At 27.5% G+C, this 18,175-nt stretch overlaps 2 protein-coding genes across 2 annotated transcripts; both read left to right on the forward strand.

Annotated features, from left to right (window-relative positions):
* The first annotated feature begins 4,771 nt into the window (after positions 1–4,771).
* LOC114168961 (MLP-like protein 43) lies at positions 4,772–6,671 on the forward strand. Its single transcript, XM_028053966.2, has 2 exons — positions 4,772–5,044; positions 6,109–6,671. Exons 1-2 carry the CDS (start codon positions 4,858–4,860, stop codon positions 6,378–6,380), a joined length of 459 nt encoding a protein of 152 aa, XP_027909767.2. The 5' UTR covers positions 4,772–4,857; the 3' UTR covers positions 6,381–6,671.
* An 8,214-nt stretch (positions 6,672–14,885) lies between these two features.
* LOC114170482 (MLP-like protein 43) lies at positions 14,886–16,168 on the forward strand. The gene is made up of 2 exons (XM_028055968.2): positions 14,886–15,144; positions 15,691–16,168. The coding sequence occupies exons 1-2, from the start codon at positions 14,958–14,960 to the stop codon at positions 15,960–15,962; spliced, it is 459 nt and encodes a 152-aa protein (XP_027911769.1). The 5' UTR covers positions 14,886–14,957; the 3' UTR covers positions 15,963–16,168.
* The last annotated feature ends 2,007 nt before the right edge of the window (positions 16,169–18,175 follow it).

Below are 18,175 nucleotides of genomic sequence, written 5' to 3' on the forward strand. Positions count from 1 at the left end.
TCGCACTCATCCCTCCCTCTCGTGGTCCTCATTCGTCGTCTCTCCTCGTTGTCACGACTTTTCTTCCCTTGTTGTTGCATTGTCTGCGTGGTTCTCACTCTTGTTGCTCCTCCCTTGTGGAATGCTCATTCTCCTTGCTCTCCACATCTTCAACGAGTATTATTGATCGAAGCACAAGTTGTTGGTGATCATCGCCCTCATCATCGCCAACACTCTCATCTATCTTCACCTTTGCCTATTCGATTCCATCATTCCTCCTATCCAAAAAGTAAGGTTGAACCTTCTCCTCATTCTCATGGTAACTTTCTCAATTCATCTTCATATAACTATCAACATTTCATTCGAATATGAAGGTTACATCATGGATGAGTGAGGGCGAGGCACAATGTCAAGGAGTTAGGGCAACATTTCGGTGATGGAAAAAGAGTTGTTCACGAAGGTGATGGAAAAAGAGCAACAAAGGTAGGATTTAATTTGGGGAAAGTTGAAAAGATTTGAAGCAAGTGTGACAAGATATTAGATTTGGGGATAAACTGAAAATCATTTAATTTGAGGCAAAAGGAGAAAGAATGAAGGGAAGAATTGAAAATAGATTAGCCACTGAACACTATTCAATCATTAATCTTTTTGGGTGAGGGGGAAATTGGACTCATGTGTTAGCTACTGAAATTCCCTAAGTCGCTATCTAGCTAGTGAAATAAATTCGATCGTTGCAAAATCACTTCGGTAGCTAATTTAGTGGCTAAATCGAATAACTTATTCTATTATTCATAGCCACCGATTTAGTGACTGAATTTTTGCCACTAATGTTTTCGGCTGCTATTTCAGACCTTATACAAACTAATTCAAATAACAAACAATTCAATTACTATTTCAGTGGCTAATTGAGACCGACTTAAATCGGTGGCTATTTCAGTCATAATTTGTGATCATATTATTTTAGTGGCAAATTTTGGTGACTAAATGACTTTTTTCTAGTAGTGCTATAAAAACACATAAATAACTCCCCTTACTTGTAATCTTTCGATTTCAAAGAAAGTTTTTCAACTCAAATTAGAGGATACTCAAAATCTAGGGACCTAAAGGAAAATATCCAAACATAAAATATTTAGTATGGCGTAACCAAGTTAAAATAATCACTTTTCTTAAATGACTACACTAACTTATTAAAGTAAAAAGAAGGGAATAAGAAATCTTTAAAGTATAAAACTAACTCTATTTGAAAATTTGATTAGATAAAAATGGTCTTTGGTTTCTCAACTACTATGTGGAGGTGTGATTAGATTCTGATAGATGGGGATGTTAAAACAGGCCAACTCAACCCCTTTAGGCACATCTCGTTTCTAGCCATTCAAATTCGGGCAAGGCCAAACCAACCCGACATAAAAAAGAAGGTTAAAAAATTGAACCCGTCCTACCGGGCGGGCGATTGACCCACCATTTCTTCACCACAATCATCTCTCACTGCTTCCTTCTTTTTCATCACCCTCGACTTTCATTTTCTCCATCAACAGATACACAAAATTAATCATCTTAGTCAACCTAGTTCACGCCACAAAAATCTCAATATGAAAAAACACAAATCTGCAAAACCCCAATATGTAAAAATTGCAACCTACAAAATCTTCACAATCAGAAATCAACCATTATTCATATGTTGTGGAAGCGAAAGTTGGTTCACGATCATTATGGAGAACAAAAAACAAAATTGAAGAAAAGTTATTGTAGTGTTTGAATGGTGGCTCCATTTAGCATCATTGCGTGTGGGAGAAAGTGAGGTGGCTAACGCTGATAAAGAATCCCACTCCGATCATCGTAGCTAGCACAACCTCGGTGGGGCGGAGGAGTGGCGCGAGCAGCAACGATCTTGTCTAGGACTGGTGGTTCGCGAATGTTGAAAGGTATGAAGAAGTTGTTGTCTCTGGGTCAAAGTAGGAAGGAAAGAATGTTGTTGTCTCTCTCTGCTCATTGAAGTGGATGAAAAAAGGGTTATAAAAAAACTAAACATAACGGGCTAACTGGTTGATGCGGGTTGACCCAATTATGGTCCTGCATGTTAGTGGGTCAAGTTGGTCATTGTAGTGGACTAATGGGTTAAAATATATCATCTAGTCCATGATTGTTTTGTCGGGTTGGCGGACCAACCCATCAAACTTGATTTGTTTTGATACCCCTGATGATAGGGGTGTCAAAACGGACTGGGCCTAACGGATCAGTCCGTCAGCCCATGTTAAAAGAAACGGATTGTGTTGAAGATTTCAACCCGTCAGCCCGTTCTGGCCCGTCCTGTCCAGTCTGTCAACTTGACGGGTCAAAGTACGAGCCAACTCGTCCTAGCCCGTTGGTTCGTTTTAAAAAAATAAAATAAAATGAAAGTAATTTGAAAGATTAATTTTTATTATTATATATTTTAAATGTATAAATATAATAGTATTGTAATTTAAATCATTAACACCTACAAATTAAATTTGAATTATTAGTTATAATTGAATAATTGAATATATAAATTTAATAATTATTTTAACTTATCTAATTAAAAACATTAACTAATCAATTAAAAGTTTAAAAAATATTTTATTTGATTAAATATGACTTTAATAATAATTTATATGTATATATAAACAAATTTAAAAAATTAAAAAATTTGAAAACAAATTAAAAAATTAAAAAAAAAAAACTGGACGGCCCAGCCCAGTCCGAGCCGTTAGCCCGTCCTATACGGGATAGGTTATAATTGTTGACCCGTTTCTGTTTGACGAGTTAGTCCGACCCAACCCTTTTTTGATGGACCACATACGATCGAGCCAAAATGGACGAGCCGACCCATTTTGACACTCCTACCACCTGATGATAGATATGAATGAAGAATCTTAGGAGAGAGAAAATTTGTTGAGAAAGAAAAAAGAGAGAGAGGAAGGAAAGAAAGAGAAATGGATCGTCCACTAACTACTATAATTTAAACATATAAACACAAGATGGGGAAAGCTTCAGAACCCTATTGTTGGGTCGGAAAGTGTTCTTATTATAAAGAAATGATTAGTTATAAATTAACACATGGTTAATAGAATAAAGTCTATCATACTAGTTTTTATAGCCACGAGACGCATGATACTTTTTTTTATGTTGGATACAAATCATAACTAATACTTAATTTTCATATTTTACACATACTTTAAAAATTACTTTTGTAGATAATATTGCGAATGGAAGTTAAAGAATTAAATATTGTTTTAAAAATTTTACATTCTAATAAATATTGGTTGTTTTGCACACATATGAAAAAAATAAATAAATAAATAATAATAATAATAATAATAATAATAATCTATAACAATATATAAAGGGGATTCTCCTTTTTGTGTTCACATTTCAAAATATCAAGTTTACCCTTTAAATATAATAATTTATTAAATTTTTAAAAATTGACCATTACTTTTATAAGTTTTTTATAAAATCGGTTATCTCTGCTTCTTCTCTTCTTCTTTATTTATCAATGGTTATTTTTTCATTTGTTCTGATATACTTCACTTTATTGTTAATAAATATAATTTTAGTATATATATATATATATATATATATATATATATATATATATATATATATCAACTTAATAACATTATAATATTATCATCTACTAATATTATAATTTTATTTTATATACTAACTTAATGACATTTTAGTTTAAAAAATCATACAGACAAGTGCGATAGCGCCTATGTTTACGCTAGTAATAAGAATAAGAATAAGTCCTTGAGTTAACCTTTAAAACATTATCTAAAATTTCAATAATTTCTCTAAAGTTAAATTCTTCTGCAAATAAGAAAATAAATAAAAACAATTATAGTGGCTGTATTTTGGATTAGAAAAATGTCCCATTAATTAATATGGTTCATTACATAAATAAAAAATAAGCAACCAGAATAAAAATGTAAAGTCTATAGTTTGCATTAGAAAAATGTGTCAACATATGATATTTGTTCATTATTTTATGTGTAAAGATATGAATTAATTGCTAAAATATTATACATTTATTTTAGGGTTAAATATATTTTTGTCCCTCAAGTTTTAGTGAAATTTGGAATTAGTCTTTCTTTAAAAATTTTGACCATTTTAGTCATTCATATTTAGAAATGCGTGAATTTAGTTTTTTTAATCAAATTTTATTTAATTTATTTAACCTTTCAAACACGTTTTATGATAATATTTGAGTTAACATTAAAGAAAAAATGTGTCAAATAGGATAAACAATTTCAATACTTTCATGAAATACACTTGAAACATTAGATAAACATAACAAAATTTGTTTAAAAGAACTAAATCTACATATTTCTAAAGATAAAAAACTAAATTGATCAAAATTTTTGAAAAGAGACTAATTCCAAATTTTAATATGAGGAAAAAAACATATTTAGCCCTTTATTTTACATATGTATACTGCATGATAACTTACTGTAACAACTATTATCTTTAATGTTTTCTGTGCAAAAAATAAATAACTAATGCATTAATTTGAAAATTGAGACAGTGATTTTATTATGATTAGCATAAAAAATTATCCTTTAATTTTATATAAAAATAAAAAACAGTATATACTTATTTATCCTGTTATATATAACAACATTGCCACCAAATAAGGCATGATACTTATTTTAATAAGATGCTTACATATCAGCCTATTCTATTCTCCATGTTTATATAGTTTAATATTGAACTCAAAGTTTAATTAATTAGTAGTTGTTAGGAGTGGGTAAGTTAAGTCCCTATAAAATTGGTTCATGGTGTCAACTTTCTTCCTCCATCCCTCTCATCCTTTCTTGTTTGTTCCAAATATTCCTTTCTTTCTTGGTTGATCACATCATGTCACTTTCTGGTAAAATCAGCACTGAAATTAGGGTTCATGCAACTGCTGAAAAGTGGTTCAACCTTTTCGCAACACAACTCCATCATGTTCAAAACCTTACTGATAGAGTCCATGGATCAAAACTGCACCATGGTGAAGACTGGCATCACAATGAATCCATCAAACACTGGACTTGTACCATAGGTATAACTAAATTCTAACTATATTAACTAATACACTGTTTGAGTTTTTCCCTCATGATTCTCTTTCTTTCCGTTTTAATTCTGATTTTTAGAAAGTAGTTTAGTTTTGAGTTTCTAGCCACAAGTTCTTTTGGTTCGAAAGGTTCGAAGGAGACGTAAGGGGCATTTGACACTCATAAGTCAAAAATAAATTCATACATATATATATATATATATATATATATATATATATATATATATATATATATATATAAAAGAGATAAGAACATTATTTTAGATCTATGAATCTTCTATTAATATATTATTTATCTTTTTCATTTTTAATCGATGTAAAACTTTTAACGGATTTGAATTCTTAATAATACTAATAACAAGGTATACAATAAACATATATCAATATAATAATATTGAAAATTCAAGTGTGAGTTTACACTACTAAAAAAACTCATTTCTGGCCAATTTTGTTTTAAATTTTTTTCGTATAAAATATTTTCAAATTTTGTTGTGAAAAAAGAATTGCAAGAAATTGTTATCAATTTTCTTGCAAAATATTTTATGTAAAACATTTTTCGCATCAAATTTTGTAGAAAATACTTACAAATTTTATAATTTTGTAAAAAATGATTACCTACGAAGGAATTACCTACCAATTAAAATTCATAAAAAAAATTGCAGAAAAAAGTCTTTTCTTGCAAATTGCAGAAAAAACTTTTGCAAGAAAAATCTCATATAATATGAGAATTTCTATTAGTGTTAAGTCGCATAAATTAAGTACCTTATAATAAGGAAGACATATAAATTCATTATTATATGAAGGTGTTGGATTGAAAATGGTATTGATCCTTTATATGAATTGAGTTAAGACATCCTTAATGAATTATTCCTCGAAAGATCTATCAAATAACAAGATACATAATGAACACACTATGATTAAGGTTAATATCTTAATGATATTAATTAAAGAAATGAACATTAAAGCTAAAGGAATTATCAAAGGGTTTAATTTGTTCTCTAACTCTCGTGTCTATTTACGTTGTTTGTATTGATTGGTTGCAAAAACATCAGATGGTAAGGTTACAACATATCACGAGAGCGTTGAATCCATTGATGAAGCAAACAAAAGAATAACCTACAAGGTGTTCGGTGAAGATTTCGATGACAAGTTTAAGGTTTTTAAGGTAATATTCGAAGCAACTCCTAAAGATGAAGGTGGTGACATCATCAAATGGATCATTGAATATGAAACTACAAGTGAGGAAGTTGATCCTCCGTTTGCCTTCCTTGAATTCGTGCACAAAGGAAGCAGAGATGTTGATGCCAATCTTCTCAAGGCATAATAGCTCCAAAAGTTATGAACAAAACAACAATTATAAAATATCAAATAATGGAGTTCGACTAAGATGAAGTCATTATATATATACAATAAATTCGTGTGATCGTTTCTTTGTGTGGAATTAAACATCATGCATGTTCGTAATATATATTCGTGCCGTCCTTTACGTTGTTTCTGAATTGTTTAAATTAAGTTTTATTTGCCAAATATATATCTTTCTCATGTTGTAATGTATATTACCAAAAAGTTATAGAATTTACTATATATATGAAATAGTTTATCAACCCTTGCTATCCACGATATGTTTTTTTTATATCAAAATAACGACTAATCTTTTTGTATATATATTTAATAAGTTGAGAATTTGGAGAAAATAATTTTAAAATGAAAAAATTATTGCATTAAAAAGTTTGGTTAGGTCACTCACTTCTCGGAGTGGTTAGTCACTTTATAGACTACGTAGTTCCATTTCTTTTATTTTAAAACAAAAATAATAAAATTAGGATGAGTTATTTTTAAAATCAATTATGGAAAGTTTAATAACAACCTCCATCATTAAACAACAATTTGTGGTTAAAATGAAAATTATCCAATAATGGTTGTTATTGAAAATTGAACACTCCAAAAGCTTCGAGCACAATATATAGTGAACAATTAAATAATCAACAAATAATAAGGAAAGTAGCAAACCAGTTGAATTACCCAAAATAAAACACAATCATATAATTGAAGGACTAAGTTTCACTCAAAACCCATTATCTTCAATATTTGGGAGCACATTAGAGTCATTTACTTATAAAGTATAACCAATCCATCAATAACCAGAGAGATTGTCATCCAAATTTGTAAGAATATTTGCAACCTCTATTGTCCTTAAAAAACCTTAAAAAACCTTCAAACCTTACCTTTTATATTATGCATACTCTACAAATTCCATAATCCTATTTTGTGAGTTCCATGACTAAAAAGTTGTCGTTTTTCCACTAATGATATTTTCATTAGTTGAATTCATGCTAGTAATAAACCAAAAACGTATTCATAGGAGATGATTTTTGGATCTGGAAAGATAAAGAATATATATAGTAAAAAAGAAATGATACTTTGACAAAATTTTGTTTGATAAACTTTGACAAATAATTATTATTGATAAAAAAAATTCTACAACTTTATTATTTTATTTTTATAATTTTCATAAAAAATAAAAATTACTCTATTTAATACGTAGAACTAACTAAAAAAATTCATATGTCGGAGATCTATATGATTTATATAACATATTAAGGTGGTGGAGAAAAATCTTAGTAGGAAATGAGAAAAATGAAATTATTGTGCAATGACAAGTAAACATGACATTTTTTTTTCCATTAATTATGACACGTTAAGCAGTGTTGCCATGTCGTTGTTTCAAAAGAAGAATTAAGCAAAGAATTGATAGTAAAAGTTTTGAAATGATGATTATAAGAATGAATAAAAAAAAGCATTGAATAATGAAAATAATAAAAATCTAAATTAAGTGAAACAAAATATCATGAAACAGTAAATCAAAATTTATTTCTCATTATTTTATTTATTTAAAATAATCTTATAAATTGAAATTACTTATTAAACACTATTTAAATCTTGAATGACATGTTTGGTGTATCTTTAAATAGATTGCAATAAGTAGATGGACAGGCCCTACAATTTAAATAGTGAATTAAGAACGATTAGTTAATTAATTAATCAGCTAACAACCACATCCCAAAATAACTTGAAAAATGTTTAAAAGCAGAAACAAATGAATAAGCACCGGTTATAGGCAGCGTAATATATATTCCTTTCTTCCTTTACGTTGTTTTTGAATTGTTTAACAATTGGTTAAAATATCTTTTTGGTCTCAATTTTCGTCAAATTTTTTCAAATAAGTCCTAATTTTAGTTTTGTGTTCAAATAGGTTTTAATTTTCGTCAATTTTGTTCAATTTGATCCTTTTTTGCTAACACCGTTTAAATCATTAACGGTCATGAACAATGACTGCCACGTGTCACTTCATAGTTTTTTTGAATTTTTTAATTTTTTTTTAATTTTAAAAAAAATTTAATTTTTTTAAATGTACACGTGTCAACCCAGTAATGTGTCACGTGTCACTTCGTAGTTTTTTTGAATTTTTTTTTTTATTTTTTTTAAATGTCCACGTGTTATTAGGTCCTAATTTTTGTTAACATAAACCAATTTGGTCATATTGAAGATGTGACCAAATTTAATTTTTATATCAAAATTATAATAATGTGAATTTTAATATATTATATAAAAATATTTAATAAAAAATGTGAATTTAATAAAAATAGCAACTAATCTTTATATATATATATATATATATATATATATATATATATATATATATATATATAATAAGTTGAGAATTTGGACAAAAATAATTTTAAATTAAAAAGTTATTGCGATACAAAGTTTGGTTATTAGGTCACTTGTCGGAGTGGTTAGTCCACTTTATAGACTAATTCCCTTTCTTGTATTTGAAAACAAATAATAAAATTACGATGAGTTATTTCTAAAATCAATTAAGGAAATTTTAATAACAACCTCCATCATTAATAAAAAGTTTTGGTTATAATGAAAAATCATCCAATAATGATTGTTATTCAAAACTGAACACTCCAAAAACTTCAAGCACAATATTTATTGACATTGTTTTCTTCTTTACGTATTTCTGTTATACTGAACAATCAAATAATCAACAAATAATAAGGCAAATAGAAAACCAATTGTATAAAATAAAACAAAACACAAATCATATAACTAAAGGACTAAGTTTCACTCGAAACCTAATATCTTCAATATTTGGGAGCACATTAGAGTCATGTACTTATAAAACATGTTATAATGAAATGGTTTCTCGCGCAGCAACCAATCCATCAACAACTAGAGATAGGATGACATCCAAATTTGTAAGATTTCGTGGAACCCTTATTGTCCATAAAAAAACCTTGTATCCTTACCTTTTCTATTATGCACATTCTACAAAATTCATAATCCATTCTTTTTGAGTTTTATGACCAAACTATTGTGGTTCACTACGTTCACTACAAGAAAAGTTTAAATTACCAATAGATATTAACTAATAGATATATGTCCATCGGTAAACCGTACTTATTAACAGAATTAGCATCGAATATCTTTCAATAATTTACTGACGAAACTATTTGTCGATAAGATATTATGTGAAATTGTTGACTTATATTTACCAATGAAATTATTGACGGATATTCTTAAGTAATTTATTGACAGATATGTGAAATTGTTGATTTATTTACTGACGAAAATTTTGTATTTACCAATGGAGTGAATCCTTCAATAAAGTCCTCGATGAAATCAGAATTACATTTCACTTTCTCTGCCCCTAATTTTAGTTCTGTGCCAAACTGAAAACCAAATAATTGGGTTTGCATTGTGAATTACAATTACGGTGACCTTGCGCTATTGTGAACTTGTTGTTGCCCACTGTGACACTATTGTGACGTTCGTGGCCTGAGAAAGGTGTCTTCTTCAATCTCAACAAGGGTCGTTGTCATCCTCCCTTATTGTTGTCTATTTTCACTCTCATTGGATTGTGTTTCCCAGTCCACTGGTCACATGCGTTGAAGTTGCATTGTTGTGAGGCATCTGCGAGAGACCTGAGTCATTGTTAGGTATGCCATTTCCCCCTTTATATCTCGAGCCCTTATTGAGTGATATGTTCTGTTTTTGGTTCGATTGAGTTGTTTGATTAGGGATTTGCTGTAGTTTTGAGCTAAATGTGTTCATTCCTTATTAAAGATTAAAGATTTCAAAATGAAATTTAAGTACAATTATAGATTGATTATTCAGCCCTTTATACCTATTTTGATTTTTTATGCAATGGTGGCATGAATTGAGTTCAATACTTGGACAACATGTGTATATTGATGAGGCATTTCAACAAACTCATCTCCGCATGGGATCCGGCAAGTTTGTTGATGAAAGATCTCAGAGGACACATGTAAGCAAACACTTTCATTTATTTCCCATAAAAGTTTAATTTTGACTGTATTTCACTAATACCTTCTTGTTTACTTAACATGAATAATTTGAAAATAGACTTCCACATGTCAGATCTGAGTTAGACTCTTGTGTTGGTCCATCAAATCCCAATGATGATCTTGCAACTGAAGAGACAATTAAGACCAAGTGTTGGGTTGAGGTTGTTGGTGGGAACAATAAAGGAAGACTATATAGGACATGACAACTTGCTGCAAACACAGGGGGAAGCGATAACCTCAAACACCAACCATCTTCTTCCACTTCTAGTGTTGAGAATGTTATATGCCTCAAACAACGAATAGGAGCATGTGATTAAGCTTATGAGGAATTGAAAGGCTAGCTTCAATCCTTACACAATGTAGTCTTGACATTACTACTTCCTGATTACTACGCCCTTCAACAACCTCAATCCAACCTAACACCGTCCCAACAGCAGCTCGCACCAGTCCAGCCTAGCCCAATCCAACCTGCACTAGTCTAGCCCAATCCAGTACCAGAGCCACCACACACTATGGAAGAGGACTTTGATTTTGATGATTATGTAGACTATTAGAACCATATATGAGAGTTATTGAGGATTAATTTAGTTTGATTAAGTGGGTTGAATTTTATACTACTTCAGTTTATGTTTACATACATACATATTATGTTTAATAAATATTGTGATATATGTTTACGTTTAATGTTGGAGTTATTGAGGTCTATTTGTGGATATTTGTGGTTTGGAGGTTTCTTATTGTTTGTTGTGTGTGGTAAGCAGACATATAAAGTTGACTTGGTAGTCTGATTCATATTTATCGATGACATTATCGACGGATGTATCCATCGATAAAGGTTGTCATCGCTTTATCGATGGATTGTGTGTCCGTCAGTAATTATCGACAAATATATCAATCAGTAAATGTTTGAATTATCGACAAATATATATCTGTCAGTAGTTACCGCCGAACATGTGACCCGTTGATAAATTTTACAGACAAGCTGGTTATCACAAAATTTTACCTGTCAAAAATTCGATAAAAATTACTGTTTATCAACAAATATCAGCATTACCGATGTATATTGTCATCGGTAATACACAATTTTCTTGTAGTAGTTCTTTAATTAATGATGTTTTCTTTTTCATTAATGCTAGTAAATACCTCAGACGAAATAGCTTAAATATATTTATAATTAATAAATATAATAATTTATTACCAGATTTATTATATATTTAAAATATCATGATATAATATTTTATTATATAATAATTTATTATCTAATATTTTAATGTATAATATTTTATTATTGTATTAATTAGAGACAAATTTATAAATTAATTATTTTTATCTCTAAAACCTTGACCACTACTTGTAGGGATCAATTTATAAACTAATAATATTTTTTTATTGATAATAATAGTGACTATTTTAGTAACCAATAATTTTTGGTTTTGTAAATTGATATCTAAATTAATCACCACACTGACTAATTTTTTTTTATAATAAAAACTTATTACCTATTAAAATATTCAACTTTCTTAATCATATTTCTCGTTTATTAGAAATCTTTTGCATATGAATTTTTCCTTTGTTTCTCGTTAAGACGTGTGACTTTCTCATCCAGAACTATTAACCCAACATTTCAGAAGCTCTAACCCCAACCTAAAGACTCTCAACAAATTCCCATAAAAATATCTGGTGGGTCAAGTGAGCTCAAACCCACAACCATAAGATTATCTCATTTTCCTTTACTTTTACAACTATACTTCACCAAACATACATTAGTACAGTCTCCCATCAATTAATTAACTTAGACATGTTAAAACAGGCTAGGCCCATAAGCTCATCAAGCAAAGGATGGATCGGATTGTAGTTTTTAACCCGCCAACCCGTTGTGGCGCGGCCCGCCTAATCCGTCAAAGTGACGGGCCAACCCGTCCTAGTCCGCCAACCCATTTTTTTTTTAATTTTTGTTATATTTAAAAATTAAAAATAATTAAAATAAATAAATTTTTATATTATATAAACAAATATATATATATATATATATATATATATATATATAAATTTTACAAACAAAAATTTAAAAAAAAATATAAAAGAAATTTAAAAAAATTAAAAATAAAATAAAATTTTAAAAAAAGTGATAGGCCGGTCGACCTACTCTGAGACGAAACAAATTACAATATTAAACTTATTTTGTTGTGACGAGCCAACCTGTACCAACCTAATTTTAATAGATTAAAGACGAGACGGACCAAAACGAACTTGACTGACCGTTTTGACACTCACCGTTTTGACACCCCGAAATTAACTAAACATCAATGTAGAAATGATAAACTTTACTTACAATAGTAAATTCAAGAAACCACCATATAGCTAAAAGTGTTATAATTATGTATTATAATATGCTGAAACTAAAGATTGTAATAATGCATACCTAGGATCACTTTCCAGAAAACATACAAAAATATTTATATATTTACTTATTGACTTGACCCTTTAAATAAATTTTCTCTTTTGTTTCCTCTCTTTAACATTTTCCATATATAACATGTATATTCAAAAATAAAATTTGCATTGCAAGTTATATATATGTTGTAAAATCATATTTCTTTTGGTCTTCATATTCATGACATTATTTTCCTCCGTTTTATCACTAAATTCCTTTACAATAATTCTTCCCATCAAATTAGTTTTTTTTTTTTTCAATTCCCTTTTCTCAATTTTTCTTGAACTTCGATATTCATTTGTTTTTCTAAAATTTCAGCCTGTTCCCTACAAGCATTAGGTAATCCATCAGTATCCTAATATTTCATCAAATTTAATCATTGTGTTCACCTATACTTAAAGTTATATTATTTAAATGCGTATTTTAATATCATATAGTATTCTATATTTACTTCCTTTAATTTGTTCTTTTCATTCACTCAAAATTTTCAGTTTTTATAGACAACTTCTTACAATTCTTTCCTTTTATTTCATATATTTAGATTTTAATATTCTCAGTTTATCTCAATCAATTTATTTTTGTTTCAAAATTCATTCTAATACTTCCCATTCATTTTAATTGTTGTTTTAATTTATACGTACAGTTATATTTCGTCCCCACAGTATTTTATATTATACTTCAGTTCAACCTTTTGTTTTATTTTGAATATTTCAGCTGTGGGTGAAGAAAGGAATTAGAGAATAACAGTATTATATTGAGTGGTTATAAACTTCCCACATACGTTGAGTTCACCGTTTTTTAAAATCAAATCAAATCAAAGCCAAAGAAATTATACATATAAAATTTTTAGTATCTTTTGTTAATTTGTATTTGTTTTCTTTGACTTTTAAATTAAAATTTTTTCTTGACTTTTCTGAAATGCATGTTGCCATCATTATATATATAATTGTGATGCGTGTAATGGCTATTTATTTACATCATTAATAGATACATATCAGGAGATTTTCAAAGGAAAATTTATTGCTCTAATAATTAGTTGCAGGGGCGGAACTTGACCAAAAATTTTAGGGGGGCCAAATTATATTTGTTATATATAAATTATTTTTTTTAATTAAAAAAATTAATTTTTTTTACATAACTTTTTATTCAAAATAAGTATTCATGACAATATAATTCAAACAATATAACAATAATATATAATCCAAATAATATAAAGCATGATTTTATGATATAGAGATATGCCTAGAGCATAGAAAAGTCACATACAAGAGAGGAAAACAAATTGCTTTAAAAAAAGAAGGGAAAAAATGAACTTACTCAAAAGAAGAAATTGTTCAATCCAAAATGTTTATTAACTCTTTAATTTTGTCATAGTATAATTTGATTTTGAAAATAATAAGAAATGATGGTGAAAATTGAGATCGAAATAAAATGAAAAAAAAAAGACGGAAGCACGGAAGAGAAAAACTAAATAAAAAATATAAAAAATTATAATAGAAAAAAAAACATGATTTTTAAATTTAAGAAAAATAATTCAAACTAAATTAATATAAATAAAGTAATAATATATAAATAAAATAATAATATATAAATAAATAAAGTAATAATATATAAAAATATTTTTTTAAAATATATAAAAAAATAAAATAAAATAAAATAAAAATCAATTAATATAAATAAAATAATAATATATAAATATTATTTTTTAAATAAAAAAAGGAAAAAAAAAATGGTTGGGGCTCCCCTCCGTCCTAACGTTGTTTCGTCCCTTTGGTTGTGAGAAGCATTAGTAGATAAGGTATAGAATCTGATTTCTCTGTTGATTATTTTTGTATCGTTTTTTGTTGAGCATTAAAAATATACTGTTTTAATATTTTAAAGATAATTTTAATAAATTTTAAAATTTTAAAATTAATGATCATCATTGTATTTTGAAAGCACAACAGAAAAATAACATAGGAAAACGAATAGAAAATCCAAATTCCTGAGGTATCTCTATATAAGTTAGATTATGGTGGCAACATTCTTTCCTCATCTTCCACCATTTTCATTAGTTTGTTCAAAACTACTTGCTTCTTTCTGCATCATCATCATGTCACTTGCTGGTAAACTCAGCATTGAAATTAGGGTTCATGCAACTGCTACAAAGTGGTTCAACCTCTTGACAACACAGCTCCACCATGTTCAAAACCTTACTGATGCAGTCCATGAAACAAATCTGCATCATGGTGAAGACTGGCATCACAATGAGTCCATCAAACAATGGACAAGTTCCATAGGTAACTAAACTTCAAACTAAATTAGATAATTTGCAAAGACAATTTGTGAGATTATTATTTCAGTTTAAAGATGATTTACAGTTCTCTTTGTTTCAGTTTTAATTATTGTATATTAAAAGGTGTTAAAAAGTTGATTTTAAATCTAAGTCAGTTGATATGGGACTTTCAGTTCACAGTCTAAAATTCTAACATATTAATTAATTAGAAGACCAAAATGGTAGATTGTTTCTGTTTAAATATGTTTTATAATAACAATTCTCTTTGTTTCAGTTTTAACTTTCTGTATTTAAAAGGTAGTTTACCTTTTTAGTTTCTATAGCCACACGTTCTTTTTTGTTCAATAGTATTCGTACTTATGAACCAATAGCAAGACATATACACCGAACACACTATGATTATTAGGGTTTTTTTTAATGATTTTTATTTTAATTTTTTTTTAAAAAAACATTAACACTAATTCTAAAAAATGATAAAAGAGTTTCATTAGTTCTTTAACTCAAATGTTTATTTATGTTATTGGTATATTGATTTAGTTGTGAAAAACAGATGGAAATGCTACAAAATACCACGAGAGTATTGAATCGACTGATGAAGCAAACAAAACAATAACCTACAAGATCTTCGGGGAAGATTTCGAGCACAAGTTTAAGGTTTTGAAGTTAATATTTCAAGGAATTCATAATGATGAAGGTGGTGACATAATCAAATGGATCATTGAATATGAAATTAAAAGTGAAGAATTTGATCCTCCATTTGGGTTCCTCCAATTCGTGTACAAAGCAAGCAAAGACGTTGATGCCAATCTTCTCAAGGCATAATAGCTCCAAAAGTTATGAACAAAATAATAAATATACAATAAATGGAGATGGATGAAGGATGAAGGATGAAGTGATTGTATATACAATAAATTCGTGTGTTGGTGATTTTTTTTTTTTTTTTTTGTGGAATAAAACATGGAGATACATGCTCCCAATGCCTTTGAAGTGTATTACATATATTGAAGTGTGTTTTATTTGAGTTTAAATTCTCTACTGATATTTCTCTGTTGTTCCTCTGTTGTGTCTTCAAAATACACCGATGGTCATTAATTTTAAAATTTTAAAATATATTAAAATTATCTTTAAAGTATCAAAACAATGTATTTTTATTTTTAATACTTAACAGAAGACCGTAAAAAAAAAAATTCAGCAGAGAAACCGGACTCATTTTATCATCAACAATAATAAATAAAACATGGAGATTATTTCATTATATGTTGAAGTGTATTCATTGTGATGCTCATGAACTCAAATGAATGTTATATTATACATTTATTGTACCATCCTTTACATTGATCCAAATTGTTTCAGTTAAGTTTGAAATGTCAAATATATTTTTCATAAGTGGAATGCCTTATCCAGAAATCCAGGAATTAAAAAAACGTGTAAGCAATCATCAAAATTCGAGAATATATAAATAAATAATTTGTCAACCATTGTTATCCCATGATATGCTTTATATATCAAAATAATAGCACAACGAAATATATTTTAGATATAAATTACATAACACAAAAGAAAAAGGTAGTATATGTTAATATAAACTTCACACATAAAAATATTTAGGACAATTATATTCTCTGACACTATTTTTTTTACTCGCATTTAAAATTATTCTTGATTATCTTTCTCTAGCTCACAATTAGAAATTTTTATATTTCATGAAATTTGTTTTATAAATTTGTTATAAAATTTTGCAACAAATTCTATTTTTTTCCATTTTGTCTAACAATTTTAATTTAAAAATAATTTCTTTGTAAATAATTATTTTTTATAACTTATAAAATTCGCAAGTATAATTTTTTTTGTGAAAAATATTTTATATTAAATATTTTATAAAATAATTGATAGTAATTTTATATAAATATTTTTTATAACAAAATTTGTAATTATTTTATAAAAGAGATTTCGAAATAAAATTAATAACAAATGTGTAACTTTTAATAGTGTCTTTTTCTTCGGAAATAAAAAAGTTTACTTTTATTAGAATATTTTATACCTAAAAGGGTTGTTAAATGGTACTAATATCAAATAACTTTTATTTTCAAATATTTAATTGTTGTATTTTTCTAAGGATATAGTTTCGTATATATTATTAACTTTTGGCGGATTTTAAACTTATAATTACATCTATAAGAGTCTTTACGACAAGTGTGATTTTGGTTACCACTTCTCGTACTTTTCTACGAGATACTTAGGAAATTTAATATTTATGAGTGATTAATTTATATATTAATTTATAAGATAAAAAATTATTATTACTAAAATAGTTTTTATTACGAATAAAAAGTTATATTTAGTTATTAAATTGGTCATTAATTAATTAAAAGATTAAAAACCAATTTTTTTATAGTAAAAAATTTGGTATTTAGTATTTATTAATTAATTTTTTTTAGTAGTTAAAATCTTAATAATTAATTTAAAAATCAGACTAATTATAATTTATTATTCATAATAATGGTTATTTTTATAACAAATCAAACACTTCTTGGAAAATACTAATGGCAAGAACCAAAATGAATTATTTTTAAAAAAATAGGATGAGATTAAGATAAAAGAAATTCTGAAAAGAGTAAATTATCCTAAAATAAAATTAATATTATACATCTATCTCATGCCTATTTCTCCAAATAAAAAGTAGTAAATGGTGAATTGATTTGTAGATCAGAACTCGTGGAACATAATGTTTTGAGGAAATTATATATTCTTTACAAAAATTTTACATAAGGTGAGTAACATGTTGAACAAATAAAATAACAGTATTGAAAACAATTGTAATTTTTAACTTGTTATTTTCTTTTATTTTTCATTAACCTTTTATACTATTTATGATTAATTTTTTTTCTTATTTGTAGTTATATGAGTTTCTTCTTTTAGCTTCTGTAATATTTTTACTTTATTCTTCTATAAATTTTGTTCCATTAGATCTCATATCTTTTTATTTATAGTATATTACTCTCGTGATGACATGATTGACATGACACTTATGATAA

Source organism: Vigna unguiculata, chromosome 11, assembly GCF_037176805.1.
Source record: "Vigna unguiculata cultivar grain cowpea cultivar isolate G323 ecotype 2 chromosome 11, ASM3717680v1, whole genome shotgun sequence".
In the NCBI taxonomy this organism is placed as follows: Eukaryota; Viridiplantae; Streptophyta; class Magnoliopsida; order Fabales; family Fabaceae; genus Vigna; species Vigna unguiculata.

What these genes read in the sequence shown, in the direction of transcription:
- LOC114168961 (XM_028053966.2), top strand. Translation starts at nt 4,858, where the DNA reads ATGTCACTTTCTGGTAAAATCAGCACTGAAATTAGGGTTCATGCAACT. An exon ending in ACACTGGACTTGTACCATAG is followed by an intron (nt 5,045 to 6,108) that starts GTATAACTAAAT and finishes CAAAAACATCAG; the next exon opens with ATGGTAAGGTTACAACATAT.
- LOC114170482 (XM_028055968.2), top strand. Translation starts at nt 14,958, where the DNA reads ATGTCACTTGCTGGTAAACTCAGCATTGAAATTAGGGTTCATGCAACT. An exon ending in ACAATGGACAAGTTCCATAG is followed by an intron (nt 15,145 to 15,690) that starts GTAACTAAACTT and finishes TGTGAAAAACAG; the next exon opens with ATGGAAATGCTACAAAATAC.